Here is a 26,889-nt window from a genome sequence, read left to right as displayed (position 1 = left end):
ACACATGTAAGCAGAAGACAGGGGATCGGTGTGTTCCTGAAGACAAATTGAAAACAGCCCTTCAAGAATCAACACATATACTGTATATCCACAATAGAGTTGGAAAGTATCTGGTCACTAGGGATTACACGGCTGGAACACCCACTGGTCAAGAATGAGCAGTCAGGCATGAACACTAAATCAAAATCTATGGGACTGGTAGAGTTGTCCTGGGCTATCTCCTCGAGAAACATTGACACGGGATCCCCTTTCTCATGATTGGTGGGGTTCTCAGTAGTGAGACTTCTAGGGGTCAGACACTTTTTACCTATGCTGTAGATAGGTGATAAGTGTGGATTCTGAATGAAAAAAAAAAAAAACACTTTGTCAGTAAGATCAAGCCCCACCTCTCCCCCCAAAAAGCATATCTTAGAAAATAGAAAGGTATTGGTGGATTTAGATTTCAATCTATTCCTGAGTAATTATCATTTTTATTCAGATGTAACTGAGGCGTTAAGTAATCTGGGTATGACAGTGATTAAAGGTTTTTGTTTGTTTTTTTTTAGAGAATCCTAGTCCAGGTGTGTAATTTGCTATAGAAAAATAAACTGTGCTTTACTAGCCCAGGTCCATTTCTGAGTCTCTGCCACTGCTCCCAGGGTCAGTTATTGGCTGCAGCGCTGATGTCACATAAACAGCATGGCAGCCAATCAGGGAAATCAGATTGGAGCGTGCCCTCTCCTCCGGCAGAGCCGCTGAACTCCATGAGAGGCTGCCGTGCTGTCGATGGGACGTCAGCGCTGCAGCCAAAAGATCGACACCAGGAGCAGTGGCGGAGACGCATCGTGAATCCGAGAGAGGTGGATAAAGACATCAGGTACCTGGCAAGGAAATCAAATGGTGGGCTATCAATGAAGCTAAAGAGTCAGGTGCTGAGAAAACAACATGGGGAAGTAGATGATTGTTAAGTGCTCTGTCATGCTTAGAGCACTTAATGACTAATTTGCCTATGAATTAAAATTCTAATTACTTGGGAATTCAGCACTGAATAAAATATATAAAGGTGCCCTGGGATTCACACATCAAAGACCTTGTAATAATTATAATGGATACCACAGGAGTCTTTGCGTGGAACAAAGATACTACAGAACACAGTTTATAGGTGTCAAAGTTTATATTATAAACACACGGTGTTTCAAACAAGTGCAGATGAAAACTCAAAGTCCTTAACCACTTTACAGCCTGTGACGTATTAGTACGCACAGGCTGTAATTCCCTGGTTCAGTGAGGGCTCCAGCGCTGAGCCCGCACTGAACCGAGCACATGTCAGCTGTTTCTTACAGCTGACATGTGCCCGCAACAGCTGCGGGTGGAATCGCGATCCACACGCGGCTGTTAACATGTTAAATGCCGCTGTCAATCTCTGACAGCGGCATTTAATAGCGCCGCGCCGGAAGCGCATCACTTAACCCGCTGATCGGTGACCCCGTTACGTGATCGTGAGTCACCGATGGGTGTTCATGACAACCCTGGGTCTGCAGCAGACTCCAGTGGTTTTCATGAGCGCCACCTAGTGGTCAGCGCTCATAGCACAGGACCATTTCTGCTACATACAGGTGATCTGCTGATCATCTGTATGTAGCAGAGGCGATCAGACAAGTGTTGCTTTTAATCTCCTATGGAGACTATAGAAGCAAGAAAAAAGTAAAAAAAAAAAAAAAAAAGTTTAATTAAAAAAAAATATATAAAAGTTTAAATCACCCCCTTTCGCCCAATTCAAAATAAAAAAAAAAAAAAACAAACCTACATACACATTTGGTATCGCCGCATTCAGAATCGCCCGATCTATCAATATAAAAAAAGAATTAATCCGATCGGTAAACGGCGTAACGAGAAAAAAAATTCTAAATGCCAGAATTACGTTTTTTTGGTCGCCGCAACCTTGCAATAAAATGCAATAACGGACGATCAAAACATCAGATCTGCCCCAAAATGGTATTAATAAAAACTTCAGCTCTATGCGCAAAAAATAAGCCCTCACCCAGCCCCAGATCACAAAAAATGGAGACGCTACAGGCCTCGGAAAATGGTGCTAATTTTTTTTTCACCACTTAAATGAAAAAGAACCTATACATGTTTGGTGTCTACGAACTCGTAATGACCTGGAGAATAATAATGGCCGGTCAGTTTTAGCATTCAGTGAACGTGGTAAAAAAAAAATAAAAATCTGTGGTATTGCACTTTTTTTTGCAATTTCACCGCACTAAGTATTTTTTTCACCGTTTTTCCCGTACACGATATGATAAAACCAGTAATGGCGTTGAAAAGTACAACTCGTCCCGCAAAAAATAAGCCCTCACATGGCCATATTGACCAAAAAATAAAAATGCTATGGCTCTGGGAACAAGGGGAGCAAAAAACGAAAACGCAAAAACGGAAAATCCCAGGGTTGCGAAGGGGTTAAACACTCAGGGGAAGATGCATTCAGCAGAGCAGAGCAGAGCAGTCTGTAAAGCACAGTTCACACTAGAGGATGCTAGAAAACAAGTAAGGCTTTATATATATATATATAGAGGCTGGGGTGGAGTTATAAAGCAGGAAGACAAGGGGCACATGAGACAAAAGACACCATCTTGAAAGAGGGCAAAAATGGCCAAAATGTAATCAAAAAGATTCGAAGTCCTGACAGACCTGAATGCCTATATATGCAGTTTGGGAGGGACAGATTCCCTTCAAATTCTGATTAAAGAGAAATATGGACAACTATTTTTGTGGTAATATACAAATAATCAATGCTATATAATAAGAACCTGCATTTAAAATATTTTAGATACTTATTGCTATTATATTTTATTATTACAACCATTATTATTATTACTACTTGTCCATACCTGTAGATAGCTTTTTGGAATCTTAGCCAAATCTTCCACGTATTCTTTACATATATAACAGAGAAAATTCTAAAAAACAAAAACAAAACCCTTTCATGAGCAGCTTTGATCATGCACCACATATCATTGTCCCCTCATTTGTGATGAGCATATTATACGCTCTTGTACTGTCTGTCTTACCATTAGATAGCACACACAGCACACTAACCAGCGTTAATGAATAGGGCTGGTAAGATGACAATTTAGTGTCCGGGGGTTAAAAAAAATTGCAGCATGCATTAATCTCTTCCATATTTCGGATAAGAATCGCCTATTCAAGTCTATAGGTGCCAAAAAAAATCAGATCACATATTGATCATCCGTATTGCATCCGAGTGTTATAGATACATTGCCATTATTAACATAGGAACCTGTACTTGGTATTGTAAATTTTTTTAAAAGTTGATGTATAAAAACGGATTCCATATGAACTTATAGATGACACAAGGATGCAATTCGCATGAACATCACCCATTTTCTCTGGATGAAAATTACCCAGTTTTTCGGACGCTAGTTTGAACCCAACCTTACACCAAATCGAGAACACAGATCACTAATGCACGGACTAACTGTGGGTCTCAAGGCCCGAGCATGACAACCTCATAGAAATATATGAAATTATCATGCTTGGGAGAGCCACAGCTTTCTCGATTTCTATGGACGTCTGGATGAGCCCTTAACCCTCCGTCAGGGGCAATATGTTTCATAACAAGTTTAGGGGCATTGCGCCTGTCAGGCACAGGCTAGAAAATTGGCTATATTTTCCTTTTTTTTAAATTTCAATGCTCTAAAAGTGATCAGTTACCTTAATAGGAATGTAATAAATGAGAATACACATAATCAGGTGGAAAAAAAAATGTTTACTAACCAGAAAAGTAACACTAAACCACTGAAAATAGAGAAATGAAACTAAGTGAGCAGCGCCTGTCAGATCAGTTGCCCCTGACGGACGGTTAAAAAGTGAGTTTGAAGGAGAGGACACAACGTATCTTGTCCATGAGTTGAACCAAAACTACAATAAGGTCATGAAGCTGACATGTACCATGCTCATATGCACCATACTGTCAAAAAAGATGCCATCTAAACACCTTTAAGGCTATGTGCCCACGATGCAGAAATGTTCCGGATTTTTCCTGAGCGTTTCTGCATCTCCCTGGCAGAAAAAACGCATGTGGATTGTACATGCAGATTGTACATGTGGATTGTACATGTGGATTGTACATGCGGATTGTACATGCGGATTGTACATGCGTTTTTCCTGCCAGGGACTTGCGGATGTGAAGCGTTCTTCACATGCATTTCCGCATGCGGGTTGACAAGCGCTTTCCAAGCGATTTTAGCATCACTTGGAAAGTACTTGACAACTTGGTCACACTATATAAATCCATGCAACTCCGCAGGTCCAGTGCTGAATCTCCACCGCTGCCCTGGTGTCTGTTGTTGTCTGCAGCAGTGGCGTCACATCATCAACCACTTATCACAGCAGCTCTGCCTGTTTAGACATCACGAGCTGCTGAGCTTACTGATTGGCTGCAGCGTTGCAGACAATAACAGTAGAGGAGCAGCAGCAGGTAAAAACTGTGCTTGGGGTCAAAAGTTTCCTGAAAATGGAAAACCTCTTTCATTTCTACTCATGGAAGAAGTCGTTAGTTACCTCTATATCAGATATTTGGGGCTCGATTCATTACTGCATGTGTGCCTGTTTTTGTCTAGTTTTTGGCGTTTTTCACCTGTTTTTCACATCTATTTTACATGTGTTCGCCTGTTTGTTTTCTTTTAAAGGTCATCATTTTGTGTGAAGTTCAGGGTTTCCAGATGTTTTCGCCTGATTCATCATTTGCGACTTTTCTAAAAGTTACAACATTTTGGCACAAATGTGCCCCATTCTCCCCCTGGAGTGATGTTACGTGCACCAAAACACATTTGCACGATTTTTGGGTAATTTTATGAAATGTGCTACTTTTTCGACGCTAAATAATCAAATAAAGGTTAAGACAAAAGTAAAGATTATATTTGACTTTGCGCAAAATTCATTAACTGTGTGTGCCATTTTGAAGAATTTGGTGAAAAAAAAGGGCAAAGAAATACCATAATTAGAAATAAGTGGATTGATCGGTGGAGGATCGATTTTGAGTCGAATTTCCTGAAATGTGCAGTCCCATACAAATTTGAACACAGCAATTCAATTTGCGAGGATCATGAAAAAAAAAAAATACTTGTCCGCCATTTTCGTGAGCTGTAAAGGGTCAACATATTATAAAAAAAACCTAATGCCCCACTACTCATGTCTCTGACTGCTCTGCCGCTCAGGGTCTCTTTTTTCAGCTGTTATAACACACAGTGACCCTCGAGGACTGGTTGTGGCTGGGGGCCCTGGCCTATAGTGAAGAACAGGTAGATGAGGCACGCAACGGCTGAAAGATGAGGCCCTGAAGACTGGACAGTGAGCAGAAGTGACATATTCTTTTTCATTTTTTTTACTTCATATGTTTATTATGCTTTAGGGCCTGGAGAGATGACAAACCGTAATAAAAACAAAAACATTCAGCTGTGAATAACACTGCAAATTGAATTTCCCTGGGAAATCGAAATTCGACCGATCCGTACATCACTAAGCACAAGACAAAAAAAGTGACAACAATGGACAACAAAGGGCCTTGTAGAGTTTAAGACAACCGGTAAATGCTGGGGCTCTGTTTTAATATTAGTATATAATGTTTATGAAATATGCCACAGAAATATTAGAAATCACAGGCTTGGACTGGCCCACAGGAGAACAGGAGAATCCTCTGGTGGGCCACCACCCTCTTATATGAGCAGTACTTGGCACAATATACTTGTATCACTATGTACAGATAAAGGCGGCATCTTATTAATGCAACAATCTGTACAGTTCATTGTTATATAAATTTGTGATTGCATGTAGCTGAAAAGTGATTACTGGTGGGTCCTTGGTACCCCAATCCGACACTGCAGCCATTGCTTACTCCGCAGGCATGTTTGGCATTTAGGTGCTAAAACCTATTGCAGCTGCATTACTGTAAAAGACATAGTTATCATACTGAAATGTTCATTTGGAAGAAAACACCCTGTCCTTGAGGCTGCCGCCAGTTTTCTTTATTTTAGGATAAGATTCCTTCCTGACTCCAAATACGGCAATCCTGTCTGCAGTCATCCGGTCACCATAACCTGTGATAACACTACACATAAGGCCGATGGTATCTCAGTGTATAGCAGAATTGTAAGATCAGGGTCTTACCCGCACAAAGATTAGAATGGCTTTTTTATCTCTGTATAAGTCCCCGAATTCAAAAGTCTTTCCATACTGATTTGTCAGCGGGCAGGTGGCAGCTGATTCCACGTCTGGGTGGTACATGGCGTTCCACAGATCCCCACTACTGACATCTGCACTTCTGCCTATTTGCTGGATGACTGGGGAGCTTTCTGCAGCCATGTTTTGCTTCCTTCCTCTGCTGGGTGGGATACAACACTCCCTCTGAACTTGTAGATAGTTTGTAGCAACAGTTGCTCCAACATGGGAGGAAACTGTAAACTCCAGAGCCTGTTAACCCCTTGGTGATGCATGCCTTCACTACTGGACACTTTATACTAGTAAAACTCAGTGTTCTGTTCACATTCTGCATGACAATGGAAATGCTGATCAGCAGAGCTCACTGTGATATAATGAAAGGATGTGACAAATGGTTTCAAGTTATTTCACAATATGAATATGCAGAAATAATAAAGTGATTACAAATGCAAGCACCTAAGTATGTAAAAAGCCATCATAAATATCAATTGGTTGTTTTGTTATACATCAGTGTGTATGGTGTGAAGAAGAATCGACACCTTTGAAATGTGATGCTGGAGAACTTGTCATCAATACACAGGAGGGTACGAAAAACAAACAAATCAAATTTGGAACAAATCAAGCCAGACATGTCGCTGGAAGCAAGGATCTCCAAGCTATGACTTGCCTACTTTGGACACATCACACAAAGAGAGCAATAACTGAAGAAGGACATCATAGTCAGAAGAGTAGAAGATGGCTTGATACTATAAAGATAACGGCGGAGAAGACCCTGGTGGACCCATCAGCTTGTAGAAGATCGATCCTCCTACAGACTGGTCATCTATCAAGTCATCTTGGCTTGAGATTGAGCCGAAAGCTGTTAAAAAAAAAAAGTGTTCAAAGTAGTTTCCATTTGTACTGAAGGATTTCAGAAACAGCTCCAACCCCTGACAATGGATGGTGTCTGTTATTACAGCTCAGCTCCATTCACTTTACTGGGACTGAGTTGCAGGGGGGGGGGGGCAAGCCAAATTTTAAAACGAAAAAGGTGCAACGCTGGAAACAGATAAGACACCGGAGGGTGAGTATAAGATGGAGCAGGAGAATTACATTTAGAGCACCAATCCAGGTAATCACATATAGAGGCCTCCCCGTAGTGTAATTACATATAGCCTAGAATAATGACGCTGACACTCGGGGTACAGGATAATGACACCAACACTCGGGGTACAGATTAATGGCGCTGACATTCGGGGTACAGGATAATGGCACTGACACTCGGGGTACGGATTAATGGCTCTGACACTCGGGGTACAGGATAATGGCACTGACACTCGGGGTACGGATTAATGGCTCTGACACTCGGGGTACAGGACAATGGCGCTGACACTCGGGGTACGGATTAATGGCGCTGACACTCGGGGTACAGGATAATGACACCGACACTGGGGGTACAGGATAATGACACCAACACTCGGGGTATGGATTAATGGCACTGACACTCGGGGTATGGATTAATGGCGCTGACACTCGGGGTACAGGATAATGACACCAACACTGGGGGTACAGGATAATGACACCAACACTCGGGGTATGGATTAATGGCGCTGACACTCGGGGTACGGATTAATGGCGCTGACACTCGGGGTACAGGATAATGGCGCTGACACTCGGGATACGGATTAATGGCGCTGACACTCGGGGTACAGGATAATGACACCGACACTGGGCGTACAGGATAATGACACCAACACACGGGGTACGGATTAATAGCTCTGACACTCGGGGTACAGGACAATGGCGCTGACACTCGGGGTACGGATTAATGGTGCTGACACTCGGGGTACAGGATAATGACACCAACACTCGGGGTATGGATTAATGGCGCTGACACTCGAGGTACAGGACAATGGCGCTGACACTCGAGGTACAGGACAATGGCGCTGACACTCGGGGTACGGAATAATGGCGCTAACACTCGGGGTACAGGATAATGACACCGACACTGGGGGTACAGAATAATGACACCAACACTCGGGGTATGGATTAATGGCGCTGACACTCGGGGTACGGATTAATGGCGCTGACACTCAGGGTACAGGATAATGGCGCTGACACTCGGGGTATGGATTAATGGCGCTGACACTCGGGGTACAGGATGACACCGACACTGGGGGTACAGGATAATGGCGCCGTCATTGGGGGTACAGGATAAAGATGCCGACACTTGGGGTGCAGGATAATGGCGCCGACACTGGGGGTACATGATAATGGCGCTGACACTCGGGGTACGGGATAATGGCGCTGACACTCGGGGTGTGGGATAATGGCGCTGACACTCGGGGTATGGGATTTTATTTATATTTTATTTATTTATATATAATAGTGCTATTGCTATAATAATTAACGTCCCCCCAGCTGGCCCAGCATTAACCACCTGTCCTTTCTCCAGGTCCGGTTCCTACTCCCAAGGCCCAGGCCTCAGGCCCTTCCAAATTTCAATAATTCCACAGTGAGTGAGTGTATTGTGTAATTTACACTGGCTGGCTGCCACAGTCACTGGCAGCCGGCCCACAGTAACAGGACAAGCGCTCCGCTCCGGCGGGATTCTCAGAGACAGGAAACAGGGGAGGCAGGCAGCGTGCTACGTCAGCACGCCTCAGGAGTCAGGACCCTGATCAGGTGACATGCGGCATTGCGGCGTGCTGTGTCACTCAGCGTGCGTTAAAGGTAATCCTGGCCGGACCCCACGCAGTGACACTGCACAGTTCCGGCCGCCGGGTGCAGAGCAGAGCAGTCACCTGCAGCCGGCCGCAGAGAGAACTTTCGCTGGCCGCGACCGCCGGTGACCTAAGTGTGTGTGTGTGGCGTGCAGGGGTGGATTAAGAGTAGCAAGGGCCCCGGGCAGTTTAGAAGGCGCGCCCCCCCCCCACACACACACACACACACACCTGATGTATCACATGTCACATGATCCCCTGTGATAGATCATGTGATAGTTCACATGAAATTAATTTGGCACAATATTAATTATAATAATTTTTTTTAGGCTGTGTGCCCACTATGCGTTTTTTAAGCGTTTCCGCAGCAGCAATTCCGCTGCAGAAACGCTTAAAAAACGCTTGGTAGAAGGTCTGCCATGTTCCTCAATGATAATCCGCATGTGCTCTGCACATGCTGCGGAAATTTCCGCTGCGGATTATCATTGCGGAAAAATCCGCAGCATTACCAATTATTTTGTGGAAGCGCGGCGTTTTCGCCGCCATTGACTTGCATTGGAGCACATGGAATCCGCATCACTGCATCTGTACATGCGGATTCCATGCGTTTCAATGTGCGGATGGTACCCGGGTTTGGAGAAGAGGAGACTCTCCTCCGGACCCGGGTACCATAGAACCTGTAAAAAAAGAATAAAATAAAAAATAAATATCACACTTACTTTCTGATGGCCCCCGGTGTCGTTATCCGATGCATCCTTGCTTGCCGGCAGCTCGCGATGGTCTGAAAAGGACCTGCTGTGACTTCATTTAGTCGGCAGGCCATCAGAAGGTAAGTATATATTTATTTTTTTTTTTTTACCATTCTTTTACGGTCACACTATATAAATCCATGCTGGTTGCATGGATTTATATAGTGTGACCAAGTTGTCAAGCACTTTCCAAGTGATGCTAAAATCGCTTGGAAAGCGCTCGTCAACCCGCATGCGGAAATGCATGTGAAAAACGCTTCACTTCCGCTTGTCCCTGGCAGGAAAAACGCATGTAAAATCCGCATGCGTTTTTTCTGCCAGGGAGATGCAGAAACGCTCAGGAAAAATCCGAAGCATTTCCGCATCGTGGGCACATAGCCTTACATTAATTGTATGACTCAATATTGAGCACAGGTAGCCATCTATACACAGCAGGAGGGCGCACGTAGCCATCTATACACAGCAGGAGGGTGCACGTAACCTTCTATACACAGCAGGAGGGTGCACGTAACCTTCTATACACAGCAGGAGGGTGCACGTAACCTTCTATACACAGCAGGAGGGTGCACGTAACCTTCTATACACAGCAGGAGGTCGCACGGTGCCATCTATACACAGCAGGAGGCCGCACGGCGCCATCTATACACAGCGGGAGGCCGCACGTAGCCATCTATACACAGCGGGAGGCCGCACGGTGTCATCAAAACACAGCAGGAGGCCGCAGGTAGCCATCTATAGACAGCAGGAGGCCGCACGTAGCCATCAATACACAGCGGGAGGCCGCACATAGCCATCTATACACAGCAGGAGGCCGCACGTAGCCGTCTATACACAGCGGGAGGCCGCACGTAGCCATCTATACACAGCAGGAGGCCGCACATAGCCATCTATACACAGCGGGAGGCCGCATGGCGCCACCCCCCAGAGACAGCGGGAGGCCGCACGCAGTCACACACACACAAACATATACAGACATATACATACACGCATAAACACATTTGAAACACAAAAATACATATAAACAGACATCACACAATGACATCTGCCTGCACACACACACACTCACCATCCCCCGGCTCCAGTCCTCCTCCTCCTCTCCGGTGCAGCAGTGCAGGCCGGGTGCGCACTGCGTGACATCACAGCTAGGAGACACGGCCGCGCACAGGGCTGTGTCTCCTAGCTGTGACGCGGCTGGGCCAGCACAGGGAAGTTAACAGCTGCAGTGCTGGCCTGGCCGAAGTAGCGGCCGTGCGCCGCCCCTGGGAGAGAGGTCCGGGGGCCCCCCGCCACTGTCTGCCGGTATGTGCCGCACATATAATGAGGGCAATCTGGCCATAGACACCCCGGAGACCCGGGCGGTAGCCTAGATTGCCCTCATTATAATCCGCCTATGGCGGCGTGCGTCCCTGCTTCTAGGGGGGGGAGCAGCTGTCCCTCCCTGCCCTACGGTGGGTACGTCCATGGTACCAAATGTTAGAACCTTGCTCTTAGTTTTTTTTTCCTTTGCTGGTCACATGACCTTGTTGGCCTATTTAATCCTGCTCCGCCCTTCTGGCTTTGCTGGACTTCATTGTATATCTACTTTCTAGCTAGCCTGTGCTCTGTGTCTTGCTCTGTTAGCTTGCTTGGTCTACTGACCTCTATGTTCTATATATTTTGTTTGTTCGTCTGTCTGCTACTATTTCTGTTAGGAGGTGTCCCATATTCCTCCCAGTCCTTAGTACTTGTAGGGATTCCTTCCCCACATCTATAGGTCTCCGTACAGACTAGCTTAGGACTTTAGCAGGTCTGATCGCAGGATCAGGTCCCCTGTTACATCGTAGGGATTAAGCTGAGTTCTATCGTAGGGACAGATCTCCTCTCTTTCCTTAGCTCTGGTAGCAGAACATAACACCAAACACAAGTTATGGTCAGGGAGGTACAGTTTTTGAAAGAAAGCAGCCATGTTTTTTCTAATCCCAAATAATCCCTTAAATAAAGGTTAGTGTAGCTTTGAGGAGGCCAAAACCACATCCAAATAATGTGGGTAGTCATAGCATATTAGGGTACGTTTCCACGATCAGCGCTTGTTCAGATTTTCACTCAGCTGAATTTCCGCATATTCCTGCACCTCAGCTCACTTGTGGTTTTTTATGCATTTTTGATGCATGCGTTTCTGTCTTAATAAAGTTGGTTGAAACAGCAAAGAGTTTGGTAAAATGGATGGATGGATAGATATGTTAGATAGAATAGACAGAGATCATGCATATTCCTAATGTCACAACCCCTATTTAACCTAATAAATACATTTAAAAAATGACGTGGGGCCCCCCCCTATTTTTGATAACGAGCCAAGGTAAAGCAGACAGCTGTGGGCTGACATTATCAGGCTGGTAAGGTCCATGGATATTGGCCCCTTCCCAGCCTAAAAATACAAGCTGTAGCTGTCCCAGAATTGGTGCATCACATGAGATGTGCCAATTCTGGCACTTTGCCCAGCTCTTCCCAATTGCCCTGGTGCAGTGGAAATCGGGGTAATAGTAGTTGGGGCTGATGTCAACTGTGATTTGTCAAAAATCTCAGCTGACATCAAGCCCTGGTGTTAGTAATGGAGAGGTGTCTCAGCAGTGCCTCAGGACAGAGTCGGCTGTGAGTCAGAGTTACAGCCACCACTCATTATGTACTGAGAAGTGACTGAAGGCTTGCTGGTCACACCTCTCTGACTGAAAGCCGGCGGCTGCCTAGAGGAATTAAGTTAATTTCCTCCTAGCAGCCAGGCTTTCAGTGTAGTGGCAGCACAGCTTTAGAATTCTATGAAACTACACATTAACCCAATATCTGCACATTAACCCCTTAAGGACCAGGTGAATTTACTTTTTTTTTTCCTTTCCTTATTCTAAGAGCCATTACTTTATTTTTCCGTTGACACAGCCATGTGAGGGCTTGTTTTTTTGCAGGACGAGTTGTACTTTTGAATGACACCATCCATTTTATCATGATGTACTGCAAAGCAAAAAAAAAATAAGAGTGGCAAAATAGCAAAAAAAAAGCATGGGGTTTTTATTTACAGCATTCATTTTACAGTAAAAAAAAAAAAGACTTGATAATACGATTCTCCATGTCAGTATGATTACATAGATACCACACATGCATAGTTTTATGGTTTACTTGAGTGGTGAAAAAAAAAATTTGCTTGTGTCACCATTTTCCAAGAGCTGTAACGTTTTTAATTTTTGGGATATGTGATGGGTTGTTTTTTTGCGCACAAAACCAATGCATTATTATTAATATAATTTTGGGATAGATATGATATTTTGATAAACTCTTATTACATTTTTTTGTGTTGTTACGGTGGCCAAAAAACGCAGTTCTGACGTTTTATTTATTTTTTCTCATTACATCATTTACTGATCAGATTAGTTTATTTTATATTTTGATAGAACGGATTTTTATGAACGCCGTGATACCGCATATGTGTATTTTTTTATTTCTTAATTTTTAATGGGTCAAAAGAGGGTGATTTGAACGTTTAAAAAAAAATTTTTTTTTTACTCAGCACTGTATTTGTTAAGGCCCTGTCACACATAACGAGATCGCTAGCGAGATCGTTGATACATCACGGGTTTTGTGACGCAATAGCGACATCGCTAGCGATCTCGTTACGTTTGACAGGTAGCAACGATCAGGCCCCTGCTGTGAGATCGTTGATCGTTACAAAGCTTCCTGGACCATTCCTGGGTCGTTGCGCTCCCCCTGGGCAGTGTGCATCGCTGTATTTCACACCTAACCAACGACCTTGTCAGCGATTCAGAGCAGAGACACGTAGGCGTGCATAAATTGGACTTTTCCGCGCCCCTCGTCCCCGATTGGTGGTCGCTACAGCGTTCTCATTTCCGGCCGCGCATAAAGAAGGCAACAGAATAGCGATTCCATCCTTTGTTTCTGACCTCGTGCTTGATTGCAGATCGTAGCAGAGTTCTCCGGGCTGTTAATATCCGTTCATTGGACTAGTGCTGATTTTTGCGGATCATTGTAGCGTTCTCCGGCTGTGACTCCGCTTTGAAGAAATCAGGCATCTTTAGCGAGGTAGGAATTGTTTGAGGTCTCAAATGAGTTTCCATTTTTAATTCATTTATAGGACATTTACCAATTATCTGCTATCATTGCTCTTCAGGGAGGGAGGGCTTGGCTTCTATCTGTATATATATGCTTTTGCATGGACAGATATTTTAGGGGTCTCATGCACACGCACCCACACAGCACGTTTTCTGTCATGCTCACTAACAGAATGGAACACAGTTTTCCTTGATATTTTGCATGTACAGTTTAAATACTTGCGTTATTGTTTTGTTGAAAGTGTTCTCATCTTTTCATTTTATGTTTGCAGTTTGCACATCATGAACGACGGGCAGTGTGCTATTGTGGTTGCTGCATTGCTGGTTGAGGAAGCTCGGCGTCAAGATGAGGCACGGGAGCTAGAGAGGCGTTCCAAATGAAAGCGTCGCATGTGGACCAGAGAGTGGCTGCAGAAGAGGTCTGAATTGTCCCACATGCAACTTGTAAGAGAGCTTCAGGAGAAGAACCCTCATGATTTCCGCAACTATCTGAGGATGTCAGAGGAATCTTTTAAAGAGTTACTGGAACGAGTTACGCCACGTATTCAACGGAAGGATACAGCGATGCGTGCTGCCATTCCGGCAGATGAAAGATTGGCAGTCACACTGAGATTCTTGGCCACCGGACGCTCACTCCAAGACTTGCATTTTTCTGCAGCCATTTCAAGGCCCATGCTCAGTGTTCTAATTCTGGAGACATGTAATGCGATTTTCCACAGTCTACGTAGTTACATACAGTTTCCCAACACGGAGGAGGAATGGAAAAAGATTGCCTCTGATTTTGAGCAGCTGTGGCAGTTCCCTAACTGTGGTGGGGCTTTGGACGGGAAACATGTCCGGATCACTCAACCACCAAATAGCGGATCCTATTTTTTATAATTATAAGGGCTATTTCAGCATCATCATGATGGCCCTTGTTAACGCCAATTACAAATTTATAAATGTAGATGTTGGCATGAACTGCAGGGTTTCTGATGGGGGTGTTTTAGAGCACACACTTTTTGGAGAGCGATTGGACAACTGTGACCTACACTTGCCTCCCAACTCAGAGACTACAGGTAACCTTAATTTTGTTTTTGTCGGCGATGAAGCCTTCCCACTTCATCCCAATCTTATTAAACCGTTCCCCCAAAAAAGTCTTACCCAGGAAAGAAGAATTTTCAATTATCGTTTGTCAAGGGCACGTCGTGTTGTAGAAAATACCTTCGGTATCATGGCCAACCGCTTCAGAGTTTTTCATACGCCAATTAACATGAAGCTTACATCAATAGACTCTGTTGTTTTGGCCTGTTGCATGCTTCACAACTTTCTGCGTCGACGTGATGCAATTACGTACTGTCCGCCTGGCTTTGTGGACTCTGTGGACCTAGCCAATGGGGAAGTGGAGCTCGGTGAATGGCGTGCAAACGATCCTGCAATTGCAGGCCTTCAACCAGTGGGATATGGCAGAAACACCCAGGATGCGAAGACCTGTCGTGACAACTACTGCCAGTATTTTAACGGTCCTGGTGCTGTTACTTGGCAGCATCAGAACTTATAGTGGGCAACTACTGACAATTATACACTACTTTCAGTTTTGTACTGATTTGTGTAATAAACTGTGTTTTACTTTGCAAAAGCTTTGTTTCTCATTGTTTCAGTAGTAAGGGCCCGTATATACATACGTGTACTCCAGGGGCGTACATAGGAATCATGGGACCCCATAGCAGAAGTTATAATTGGGGACCCCCACAAAAAAAAAAAAAAAAAAAAAAAAAGTAAATAATTGTTGGGGACACAGAAGAGCAGATCTCACAACCTTCCAGCCTTTGCATAGCAACTTTCTTCCTTTCTGAACTCCTAGATTCCTCTTTCATAGCCCCATAAAATGTGATGCCAACAAAAGTGTCCCCCTTAACACAGTATGATACCTCGATGGTGAATTCCTCCTTTTTAGTCTCCACATGCACAGTGTAATGACCCTACTGTCAGGGCTGTGGAGTCGGAGTCGGTATAAAAAGGACCGACTCATAAAATATATAATAAATTGGGTACAGTAGTTCAATGCAGTTTGTGTGGAATATTTTTTTCCAAAGAATTTGGGAAATTTATGAAATGTCCTATAAATGTTCTATTCCTGATTGGATCTCGACTTTTAGCTGAGATGAATCTGTGCTTTAGGAAATGTATCACATGAGCCATGTATGAGGGAGTCGGAGTCATGGAAATTGAGGAGTCGGTTTGGCTTGCCGACTCCACAGCCCTGTATACCAGGATTGGAGAGCATATACATATGCATACATATACATAATGCACTTGCTGTGGTCCTCCACACAGTATAATGCAGCCCCCAATAGGGTAAAAGGCAGCCCCAGTCCTCCAGTATTATCAGTACTGACTGATTTACAAAAATAAATAAATACATACTTACCACTCCTCATTCCCCGCTGCTTCAGTCTCTGCAGCCTGTCTCTCTCATCATGACAGCAGCTGGCAGCTCCATTGTCTGACACAGCGTGGTGCATCGTAGCAGCGTTGCCGCTGTTTGATTAACCGCTGCCCACCGGCACTGTACTCAGTAATGGCTGAGCGTAGTGTGCTGTGTCGCCCCTGCAGTCATTACCACAAGACACAGCCGCACAGCGTGCGGCCATGTCTGAACACAGTGGCAGTGGGCGGCGGCGGCGGCAATCAAACAGCGGAACGTGGGATACAGAATGGGGGAGACTGCTATGGGGTCCGCTGGCTCACGGGCCCCATCGCAGTTATGTGGCCTGCCGCCAATGGCGGTACGCCACTGGTGTACTCATATGTATACAGATACATCCATATACACATACATATTCAGATACATAAAAATCTACACCCATATCCACACTTATATACAGATAACTAGATATACACATACATAGTCACAGACACCAAAGTATGCATATCTATCTAAAAATATAGATATATATTTATACTTAAAACCACCTAGACGCCATGTTCCTGTGTGACCGTCAGACTGGAGACGCTGCTGCGTTCTACAGATGACGCATTATCAATACAGCGTCTCCAGTCTAACAGAGATGCTAATAATTCAGGTCGCAGCTAGCGCGCAGTAGCGTCCTCTAATAAGCGCGCGGGCGACGTTAATACGTCGTGGGCGTGGTTACCGACGTTGATGCGTCGTGGGCGTGTTTAACAACGTAGTTGCGGCCTAGCTCATTAGTAGCAATATGGCATCCAGAGTGAGAGCATCTCCTTGGGGCGATGCCGAGGTGCGCTACCTTGTAGCACAACTGGATGCACTGGATTATGAGTGCCATGTGCACTCTGAACGTCCAGTGCTCCATAAACAGGCGGTGCTGCAGAGGATCGGTCGGGGCCTGGTCCGGAGATTTGGGGTGCAGCGCTCTGCTACCCAAATCAGGAAGAAGCTGGCGGATCTGAAATATAGATCTGCCGACCGTATCGCCAGCATCCGGTCACAGACTTTGCCCCATCGTGGTGAGTGGTTTTAAAATACGTTAGCACAATATATGGCAGCACATTAGTTACAATTGCAATTACCTTAGGTATCTAATGTTATTTGTTTTCCAGCACCTGCAGCCCCAGAGCCCCAGCGCCCCAGCGGGAGTCACCTGCAGCCCCGGAGCCCCAGCAGCAGTCATCCATAGGTTCGCCAGCATCACTCCGTGATATAGGTGCAGCTTCATCTTACGGTAATGCTTTCATATAAAATACGGTCCATACAACTTGGAAAGTATAGGGCTGTCATGTACTATGAAGTGTTGTGTCTTTCCCTAGCCGGTGATGCCAGGGGATCCGGGTGGTCCATCAGCTCGTCATCACCCGAGCAAACCGAAAACCGTAAGTGTTAAATAACAAACATCTCCTTAGGAGACTTAAACCTGTGATCATGTGATAGCTTGTGCTATACACAGCAATACTACAGTGTTGCTATGCATAGCAAAAATCAGTCTCCTATAAACGCCAGCCACAGGCTGGCTTTCACAGGAGTACCATTATGACAGGCACAAGAGTCTTCAGCAGACTTCTTCAGATACACTGATTACTGAATTATTGCATTTTATAGAACATGTCATTAAAGGGGTATTCCCCATCTCCAAGATCCTATCCCAATATGTAGTAGGGGTAATAATAATATTAGCAAATACCTCCAATTAGAAGTATAGTATAGTTCTTCAGATTCGCTAGGTCACTTACCCCATGTGCAGAAATTGCAGTAGCTTAGGTGCCCATGGTTATGACCACTCATATAGTGAGTTAATTAGACAGCTTTTAGTGGTCATAACCATGAATACCTAAGCTACTGCAATGCTCTGCACATGGGGCAAGTGATATAGCGAATCTAAAGAACTATACTATATTTCTAATTGGAGGTATTTGCTAATATTATTATTACTACACTTACTAGATATTGAGATAGGATATTGGAGATGGGAATACCCCTTTAAAATATTTGCATGGTTCAAATCACCCTTAAAAAAATAAAGTGAAAGTAAAGAAATAATATTGAATCACTTTTTCACAATTAGAAAATTTAAAGATAAAAGAACAAGCATATTTGGAATTGTCATGTTTGTAAACGTCCAATCTATAAGAATAAGAATATGTTTTTATTATTCTGCAGTACTTTAAAATCCAGAAAATGTAACCCATTAAATAAATGCCCTAAAGAAAATAAAAAAAATATTAGTTAAAATTGATGATTTTTGGTTGCTGCACCTTCACCAAAAACGCAACTGAAACGTCTCATGTACTCCAGATTGCTACCATTAAAATCTAGATCTCAGCAAGGGAAAATAAGAATAATCGCACATCAAGCATTACCAATAGAGTAATAAACTACAGGACGTGGAAAATGGTAACAGTTGGATTTTGTTACAAAGTTCTGAATTTTTTAAGCCTCTAAAATAATAAAAAAAAAAACTTTGGCCATGATCCCACCGGTCTGAAGAACCGCACTCCTGGGTCATTTTTACTGCACAATAATTGGCATAAACATGACACCCAAAAAAATAACGCCAGAATTACATCTTTTTTTTAACCTTTTCATTTCACTTGGATTTTTTCCCCATTTTTCAGCACATTATATGGTAAAATAAAAGGTGTCCTGCAGAAAACAAGCCCTGATAAGTCAACGCAAAAATAAAACAGGTCTTGGAAGAAAAGGGAAAAAAATAGAAGCGCAGAGAAGAAATACAGCAGCTAGAGGAATGGGCTCCATGTCTGCACGTGTAGAAGAACTGTCCTAGTTACACATAGCAGCCAACCAGAGATCAACTTTCACATTTTAAACTGCTCTAGTAAAATGAAAGCTGCCCTGAGATTGGCTCCTATCAGCACTTCTTTTAGGCCGTTTTCATAAATCTGCTGCCATGTTATATGGCTTCCTTTCCAATCTGGTATTCTCGGTAAATACCCTGTTTCCACGTATAAAGTGCGCCCAGCCAACACTCACTGCTGTGCGCTACTCCCGTGAGCACCCTTATATACCCCCTAACTTCTGCTCTCCACCAATAGGCTACTAAGCCACGCCCACAACATATTGTAGACACGCCCACGGATAGTAACCCCGCCCGACTTGGCTCACGCACACTAGTCCAGGCACAGTAGGCTCGTGTGAACGCCGGCTCCTCCCCCTGTGCGATTGCCACGCCCAGGTTCCTAGCATAGGATCATAGCTGCCGCGACCTGTCGCTCCTCCTCCGGTTCTTCTGCTGTTACCGAGGTGCGCGCTTCTCGCTGTTCGGGGCAGTGACAGCCCGGGCTCAGGAGCGGCGGCGGCTGGGAGCTCCATGTATCAGGTGATGCGGCCTGGATGACGAGCGTGGTGTGCTGCGGCAGTGGCCGGGGAGGAGGGCTGCAGTGGCCGCACCTGCCGGGCTGTGTGTCTGTATACCGGGGTGGGGGAACGTCTGTGTGTTGTCATGGAGACACGATGCGTCCTGTGTGCTGGATGGTGCAGCGGCCTCTGCCTGATCTCTTGTCACTGCTGTGGGGTGACATGGATGAGTGGCAGACACTGATGTCACCCAGGTCCAGCTCCACTGTCCATGCAGAATATGGTGGTCGCTGTCTGCAGGCTGCACATGATGATAATGCAGGGAAGGGTAGACCCCCAGATCACTGAGGAATGACCCCCTGTATGACGTGAGACCCTAAGTGCTATTCTGTTACCAGTCCTGAGCGCTAATCCATCTGTTAATAATAGACCCCACCCCCCATGCTCCATTATCGGGGTCTCCTATTAATCAAAGCGAAGAGTTACTGGAAAGTGAGATCTGATCAGTGTCAGATTGGCTCTGGGGTCCCACCAGTGGTATTGGCTCTGGGGTCCCACCAGTGGTATTGGCTCTGGGGTCCCACCAGTGGTATTGGCTCTGGGGTCCCACCAGTGGTATTGGCTCTGGGGTCCCACCAGTGGTATTGGCTCTGGGGTCCCACCAGTGGTATTGGCTCTGGGGTCCCACCAGTGGTATTGGCTCTGGGGTCCCACCAGTGGTATTGGCTCTGGGGCACTGGTAGACACAGACAGAAAAGGCCCCCTGTGCCTTAACAATATATGGGCCCTTTGCAGCCCAAGAGCTCCAAAAAATGCTAAATTGCACCTGCCTTGGAGGTAGAAATGGGACCCTGTGTGGCCACACAGGTTGTACCGATAATGTGTCCACCCCTGTTCTGGGGTCCCACCACTAATATTACATTACCCTCTGACACATACCTGTGCTACTATAAAAATAATCTGGATAGTTTTTTTAATTGAATGCTTCCCTTGTTTGTACATGGGGACTCATGTGAGTTGTGCCAGCTACTGCTCTTATAGGGTGGTGGGCCCCTGGGGGTTACACCTGTTACCCTGTGGCCAGTCCGAGTTTGCATATAATACTACATATCAGACATGGCTGCTGATCATCCTGTGTAAGGGGCTACATGTAGATCCGGGATTTCCCTCACGGGAAACCTTCTGTGGCAGGGGTGGGCAAGTAATTTAGCCAAGGGGCACATGAGAAGCTGGTGTGTTGAGGAGGGCCTAACAAGTAGGATGATCACTGGGCGTCCAACAATCTGAGAACCCCATGTGAATGGAGCAGAGGTTGATCATGCGCTATTGCTCCATTCTGCTCATTATTAATTGTATTGCTTAATAAATAGCAGTAAATGATGTGATCGTGGTAAGAATGCATATTATAATGAGGTGCCTTATAACAGGAGCAGCAGGTAATCATCAAAGGCTACCCATACACGTCCCCCTGTGCAGCCGGTGATCGAACACCGGAGCGGCAGCAGAATTGCAGCGCTGGGGAAGGGGAGTAACGGTTTATTTTGTTATTTACATCTAGCACAACCCAATGAATGGAAAAAATATTTGTGGAAAACCCCTTTTAGAGTGGGTTTACACATTAGGGCCGATTCTTTGGGGCGCTACACCAGTTGAAAGCACTGAATTCATTAACAAGTGCACATCACTTAATGAATTTGATGCCTCTCCTAAGTGGGGTGTAGCTCCGGGTGCCTGAACTGCTACTCCAGTCAGAGAATGGAGTAGCATCAGGGATATAAAAGCTGGCACTCTTCATGAATTTGATGGGCATAGCCTCTCCTCTGTCCTGCCTGGCTTCTCCTATGTTGCTGGATCTGATTCAAACTGGCGTGAAAATGCCACAAGTCACAATTATTTTTTTTTGTGGAACTCCACGTTGTGCAAAATTTTTCTGACTTTTGAAAGCTTTTACGGCAGTTTTGTGGCACAAAACATAGACGAATCAGCCCCATTATTGTTTATGTATTTGACGGGTATTTTTCGGTTATGTCACATGATGTCCAAACATTTTTTAATCTGGCCCTAATGTACGTGTGGTATCGTCCTCATTCTGTTGTTATGGAAGCAGACTTTGGGGCCCATGAAAAGATATTACATATTTGGGCTTTTTAAAGGGGCAGTTTGGCTATCCGTTACACAGAGCAAGTCAAAGAGCTATAAATGGCTGCAGTTTGCCCAGGGTCATAACTACCTATAGTAACCTTTCCAACCCGTGAGATTTAGCAGCAGCAATAATGGATATGCAAGGTTTTTATTTGTGCCACTTCTCTTTTTTGTTTCTTTACTTTCTTCCTTTGGTGATTCTACATTACCCTGTGCCCCTTCCCGGTGGCAGTAAGATAGGAGTTGTTTTTTTACGATTGATGCAGTGCACTTAATTTAGAGGTCGCTTGGTTTACCATGGACTGTATAGTCTTTACCAGGTACAGACCATTGAATAAGATACTTGATCAATCCTGAAATAAATCTTTAAATTAGGGTTTGCATTAGATTTGCCCAACAGAACCAATCACACCTCTATAGGAAAGTGTCATAGAACCTGCTAGGCAATAGGTTACAAATTGGTTTAGAGGGAGACACTGCTGCACCCACTAGATAGTTACACGTTTTGGAACAAAAAAAAATATTACTCCAAAATCCTACTATTGTATTGCAGAATACCTGAGAAGTGTTTGTACTGTTTGGTCCTAGGAGGATCCATGATGTCATGGATTTCTATGTATACATGGGTGGTCCCTCTTTTCAGATATCTCTTTTTGGGCAGTTACTTTTTATCTGCTTACAACATATTCCCTATGAATAATGTCTTCTCAAAAGTCGAGAGGCCAGTCTTAGACATATGACCAAGAAACCTACTACATTTTGTGAAAATGTCTTCCCACCATGTATAATACACAGGACACTATCAGCGATTTTGGCTGCTTTGTTGATCTAGTCCATAGCCACAAAACAGCTAGTCTACAGCTAGAATATAATAATATATAAGGGATACGACTGAGGAATAATAATGTCGGCTTTTCAGAAGGGACATTGGAGATTCTGAAGATGGTGTGAGGGGAGTGCCATGCATAGCTCGCCAGCCATAGTTATTTCCTTATGCCTCTCCAATTTCTATAGGACACCTCCCTGACCCACAGCTGCCCGTATGGAAAGGTCTCCAATAGTGATTTAATTCTCATACCTCATTAGAATAAATCAGAGAATAGTAATTCTTGTGCTATCAAATTTTATATGTTTATTACATTAAAAAAATACAAAATTACACAGCCAACAGACAAAACCCTTATATAAAATAGCCCCTAAAAAGACCCGTTTAAAAGACTTGGGCAGTGTGGTTCTAGATGAAAGTGTTATTTGGCATCATGATTATATCATCAAAATTTAGTGGTGAACATGATACAAGGATTCAATTCATATATTCCAGAGATAGGGTTACATGGATAACATATATTATAAATTTCATATATATACAGCTTTATGATAACAACCATTTATAACAGTGATTATAGTTGCAATACATGATTCTGAAATGGATATTAGAAGCTAATATATGTATCGCACATAATTTAAATTTTGTATCATGATCATTATCTCAATGGGTCAAGAGATCATACAGTTATAAGATACAAAAAGCCACCCAGAGATAGATCAGAATAGTGAAGGACAAAGAAAATTGCTGTGACCCCCACAGCTTGATGAAAATATATTTAATCAGCAGTAAACATACAGACCATGTGCCATCTTATTGGAAACCACACTGCCTCGTACCCCAACGCGCATTTCGCGTTCTGCTTCGTCAGGGGGTGAAGCAGAACGCAAAATTTTGTAACATAATAAAGAATAATTTGAAGCTCCCTATACAGATTACCTGTCTTTAAGGGAAATCTATCACCCCTAAAACCATTTATACATTCATTCCTTTAATATGGTGGGTGAGGCCAGGGATCATGCGTCCACATACCATGATATAGTATGAAACGTCAAGACTTCGGACATCATGGATAAGTCCCTGCCATGTAGCTCATTGATGATTGCACACCGATAAGTAAAGGGTTTTCAGATCCGTGTATATAAAGCTTATTCACTGTATCCACCCTTTTAAATAGGTTATCTTTACTAAAAACAAGCAACTTTGCAATTTACTTGTTAAAAATCATCTCCATTCTCAGGATGGGAGGGGTTTTTCATTTTCTTGTTTACTGCTTGTCGCCTAGGTTACCAGTCACCGCTGCAATCTACCAGAGTTGGCTGGTCTCCTAGGCAAGGAATGTCCAGCTTGATTTGGCCACCTTGAGTGTCGTTGGGCTCTTTTCATGCTGTAGAGGTGGAGGTGCCTCAGCTTACAGCATTGGGGGCTGATAGTTTAGGCTAGGTGCATGGCAATACCCCTGACCTGAACCGTCCATCAGTCTGTAGCGCAGCCCTCTCTGGCAAGCACTGCAGGGAGGCAGGTGAATGGTGCGATCCAGACAAAAAGATGACAAAGCCTCTGTAATTCCATCAATTGTGAATCCTGAAGCAAAAAACACTGAATCCTGGAGACATGCCTAGAATGTGGATTATAGTATCCATGCTCCAGGCACCCGCGTATTTGTTGACATGGGCACATTTCTAGTGTTGTCCAAAGGATGCAGAGATTCATTGAGGTAGCAGTGGAGCCCTGTCAGTATGGCCACCACTGACTGTAGCGGTAGGAGACCCAGGGGGACATTACATGTGACTGGTGAGCGGCTAGAACCATCCCGGCGCAGCCAAGGACACACTTGTGTATATATCCACATCATAGGATTAGCCTCCACATCTGTTCTGTCCAGATTTTCTGCTGATGACCTCGGAGTTGTAAGCTAGAAAACACTAAAATGCTACAGTACAATCTGCTGATGAATGTGGTGTGGAGAGAGTTCTGTCTTAAGGCTTTAAAGCTCATGTCTTATTTCTTCTTTTTTTGTTACTTATATACTGTAGCACCAGCATGTAATGTACCATTATACAGAGGGGCTTACAATGTCCTATTACTATCTCACAACTGTGTAGACTAAGGCTACGTTCCCACGATGAGTATTTGGCGAGTTTTTGATGTTGCAGATTTTCTGCAACAATTAGGGTCCGTGCTTATGATCAGGAAATAGCAGAGTATTTTTGCTGCGTCCAAAACGCTGCGTTCTAACACGCAGTTAAATCAATATGTGTTCATTGAACCATGCGAATTTAACACATCTAATGAATGGCGATGGGTGAAAGTACGAAGTGGAGACTAGCATCTCCACTGCAGATAATTGACATGCCGTGCGCCGTGGGTGAGTTTGCGCAGCATCAATTAGAAGCACATTGGGCATGGGATCTCTATAAATCCCATCCACTCTGCTTCTACTTTACAATGCAGCGTTTTGGATGCAGCACAGATGAGCTGCATCCAAAACATGCGTTCTTATTGCATTTTTAATGCTGTGGTTCTTGTGTGTTTGGTGTGCCATGTTTTAAATAAAGCTGTTTTCATTTTGATACCTCCTGGTATTTGGCTTTGACAACTCTATTGATTGATGGATTATGTGCGTTTTTAGTGCGTTTCTGCTGCTAAGCACTAAAAAATTTTTTTTTACCTGCGGATTTTCTGCTTCTAATCCAATTGACATGTTGCGTATTTCAAAACCCACACCGCAGGTCAGATGAGACAGTGTATTTAAAAAAATAAAACACAGCACAGTGGGCACGAGATTTCTATAAATCTCATCTGCTTTGCTGGAACTGTAAGACTGCGTGCCCACTATGCGTTTTTCATGCGTTTTTGCTGTGGAATTTCCACAGGGAAAACACGCTTAAAAACGCTTGGTAATACGTGCCCCATGGTCCCCAATGATAATACGCATGTGCTGTGCACATGCTGAGGAAATTTCCGCTGCGGATTATCATTGCGGAAAAATCCGCATCATGTCCATTAATTTTGCTGACACGCAGCGTAATTGCCGCCATTGACTTGCATTGAATCGCATAATATCCGCATGACTACATGTGCACAAGCGGATATTAACCCCTTACTGGCCTGGGGCGTATTAGTACGCCCCAGCCCATCACCCCCGGTTCAGTGATGGCTCCGGCGGTGAGCCTACACTGAACCGGGCACATGTCAGCTGATTCTTACAGCTGACATGTGCCCGCAACAGCTGCGGGTGGAATCGCGATCCACCCGCAGGTCACCAATGGGTGGGCATGACAACCCTGGGTCTGCAGCAGACTCCAGTGCTTGTCATGTAAAGATTACTATGAGCGCCATCTAGTGGTCGGCGCTCATAGTACAGGACCATTTCTGCTACATAGAGGTGATCTGCTGATCACCTTTATGTAGCAGAGGCGATCAGACAAGTGCTGCTTCTAATCTCCTACGGAGACTATAGAAGCAAGCAAAAAGTTTAAAAAAAAATGTTTTTAAAAATATTAAAAAAATATAAAAGTTTAAATCACCCCCCTTTTGCCCCATTCAAAATAAAATAATAAAAAATAAACCCCACATACACATATTTGGTATCACCGCGTTCAGAATCGCCCGATCTATCAACATAAAAAAATAAATAATCCGATCGTAACGAGAAAAAAATTCCAAATGCCAGAATTACGTTTTTTTGGGTCGCCGCAACATTGCAATAAAATGCAATAACGGACGATCAAAACATCGTATCTATCCCAAAATTGTATCAATAAAAACGTCAGCCTGGCCCGCAAAAAATAAGCCCTAACCCAGCCCCAGATCCCGAAAAATAGAGACGCTACAGGTCTCGGAAAATGGCACCATTTTTTTTTTCTTTTTAGCAAACTTTGGAATTTTTTTTCACCACTTAAATAAAAAAGAACCTATACATGTTTGGTGTCTACGAACTCGTAATGACCTGGAGAATTGTTGGCAGGTCAGTTTTAGCATTCAGTGAACGTGGAAAGAAAAACAAAAAAAAATCAACCGTGGAATTGCAATTTTTTGCAATTTCACCGCTGTTGGATTTTTTTTCCCATTTTCCAGTACACGATATCGTAAAACTAGTAATGTCGTTCAAAAGTACAACTCGTCCCGCAAAAAATAAGCCCTCACATGGCCATATTGCCCAAAAAATAAAAACGCTATGGCTCTGGGAACCAGGGGAGCAAAAAACTGAAAATCCAAAGGTCTCGAAGGGGTTAAGCGATTCAATGTGCGGATGGTACCATAGAACCTGTAAAAAAAAGAATTTAAAATAAAAAATAAACATACTCACCTTCTGATGGCCCCCTGTCTCCTGTATGATGCGTCCTGGCTCCCCGGCATCTTGCGATGGTCTAAAAGGACC

The 26,889-nt window shown here is 44.1% G+C and overlaps 2 protein-coding genes across 3 annotated transcripts in view; one reads left to right on the top strand and one right to left on the bottom strand.

The window, feature by feature from the left end:
* The window catches only part of PRXL2C (peroxiredoxin like 2C), a 45,179-nt gene extending 38,729 nt beyond the window's left edge, over nucleotides 1-6,450 (bottom strand). The window contains exons 1-2 of one of the 2 annotated variants that reach the window (XM_073652886.1): nucleotides 6,169-6,450; nucleotides 2,871-2,939 (exon numbers count right to left, since the gene is read on the bottom strand). In XM_073652886.1, coding sequence (XP_073508987.1) covers nucleotides 2,871-2,939; nucleotides 6,169-6,363 — 264 coding nt within the window. In that variant the 5' untranslated portion in view covers nucleotides 6,364-6,450. The remainder of the gene's footprint in view (nucleotides 1-2,870; nucleotides 2,940-6,168) is intronic. The other variant, XM_073652880.1, reaches the window with a different exon arrangement.
* A 12,912-nt stretch (nucleotides 6,451-19,362) lies between these two features.
* The window catches only part of AGTPBP1 (ATP/GTP binding carboxypeptidase 1), a 189,108-nt gene continuing 181,581 nt past the window's right edge, over nucleotides 19,363-26,889 (top strand). The window contains exon 1 of the mRNA XM_073670940.1: nucleotides 19,363-19,559. The gene's annotated coding sequence lies outside the window, so the exon portion shown is untranslated. The remainder of the gene's footprint in view (nucleotides 19,560-26,889) is intronic.

This window comes from Phyllobates terribilis, unplaced genomic scaffold (assembly GCF_046119375.1).
Source record: "Phyllobates terribilis strain yellow unplaced genomic scaffold, ASM4611937v1 Scaffold_1__5_contigs__length_1240528914, whole genome shotgun sequence".
Classification (NCBI taxonomy): Eukaryota; Metazoa; Chordata; class Amphibia; order Anura; family Dendrobatidae; genus Phyllobates; species Phyllobates terribilis.
This window is presented reverse-complemented; position numbering and strand designations above follow the sequence as displayed.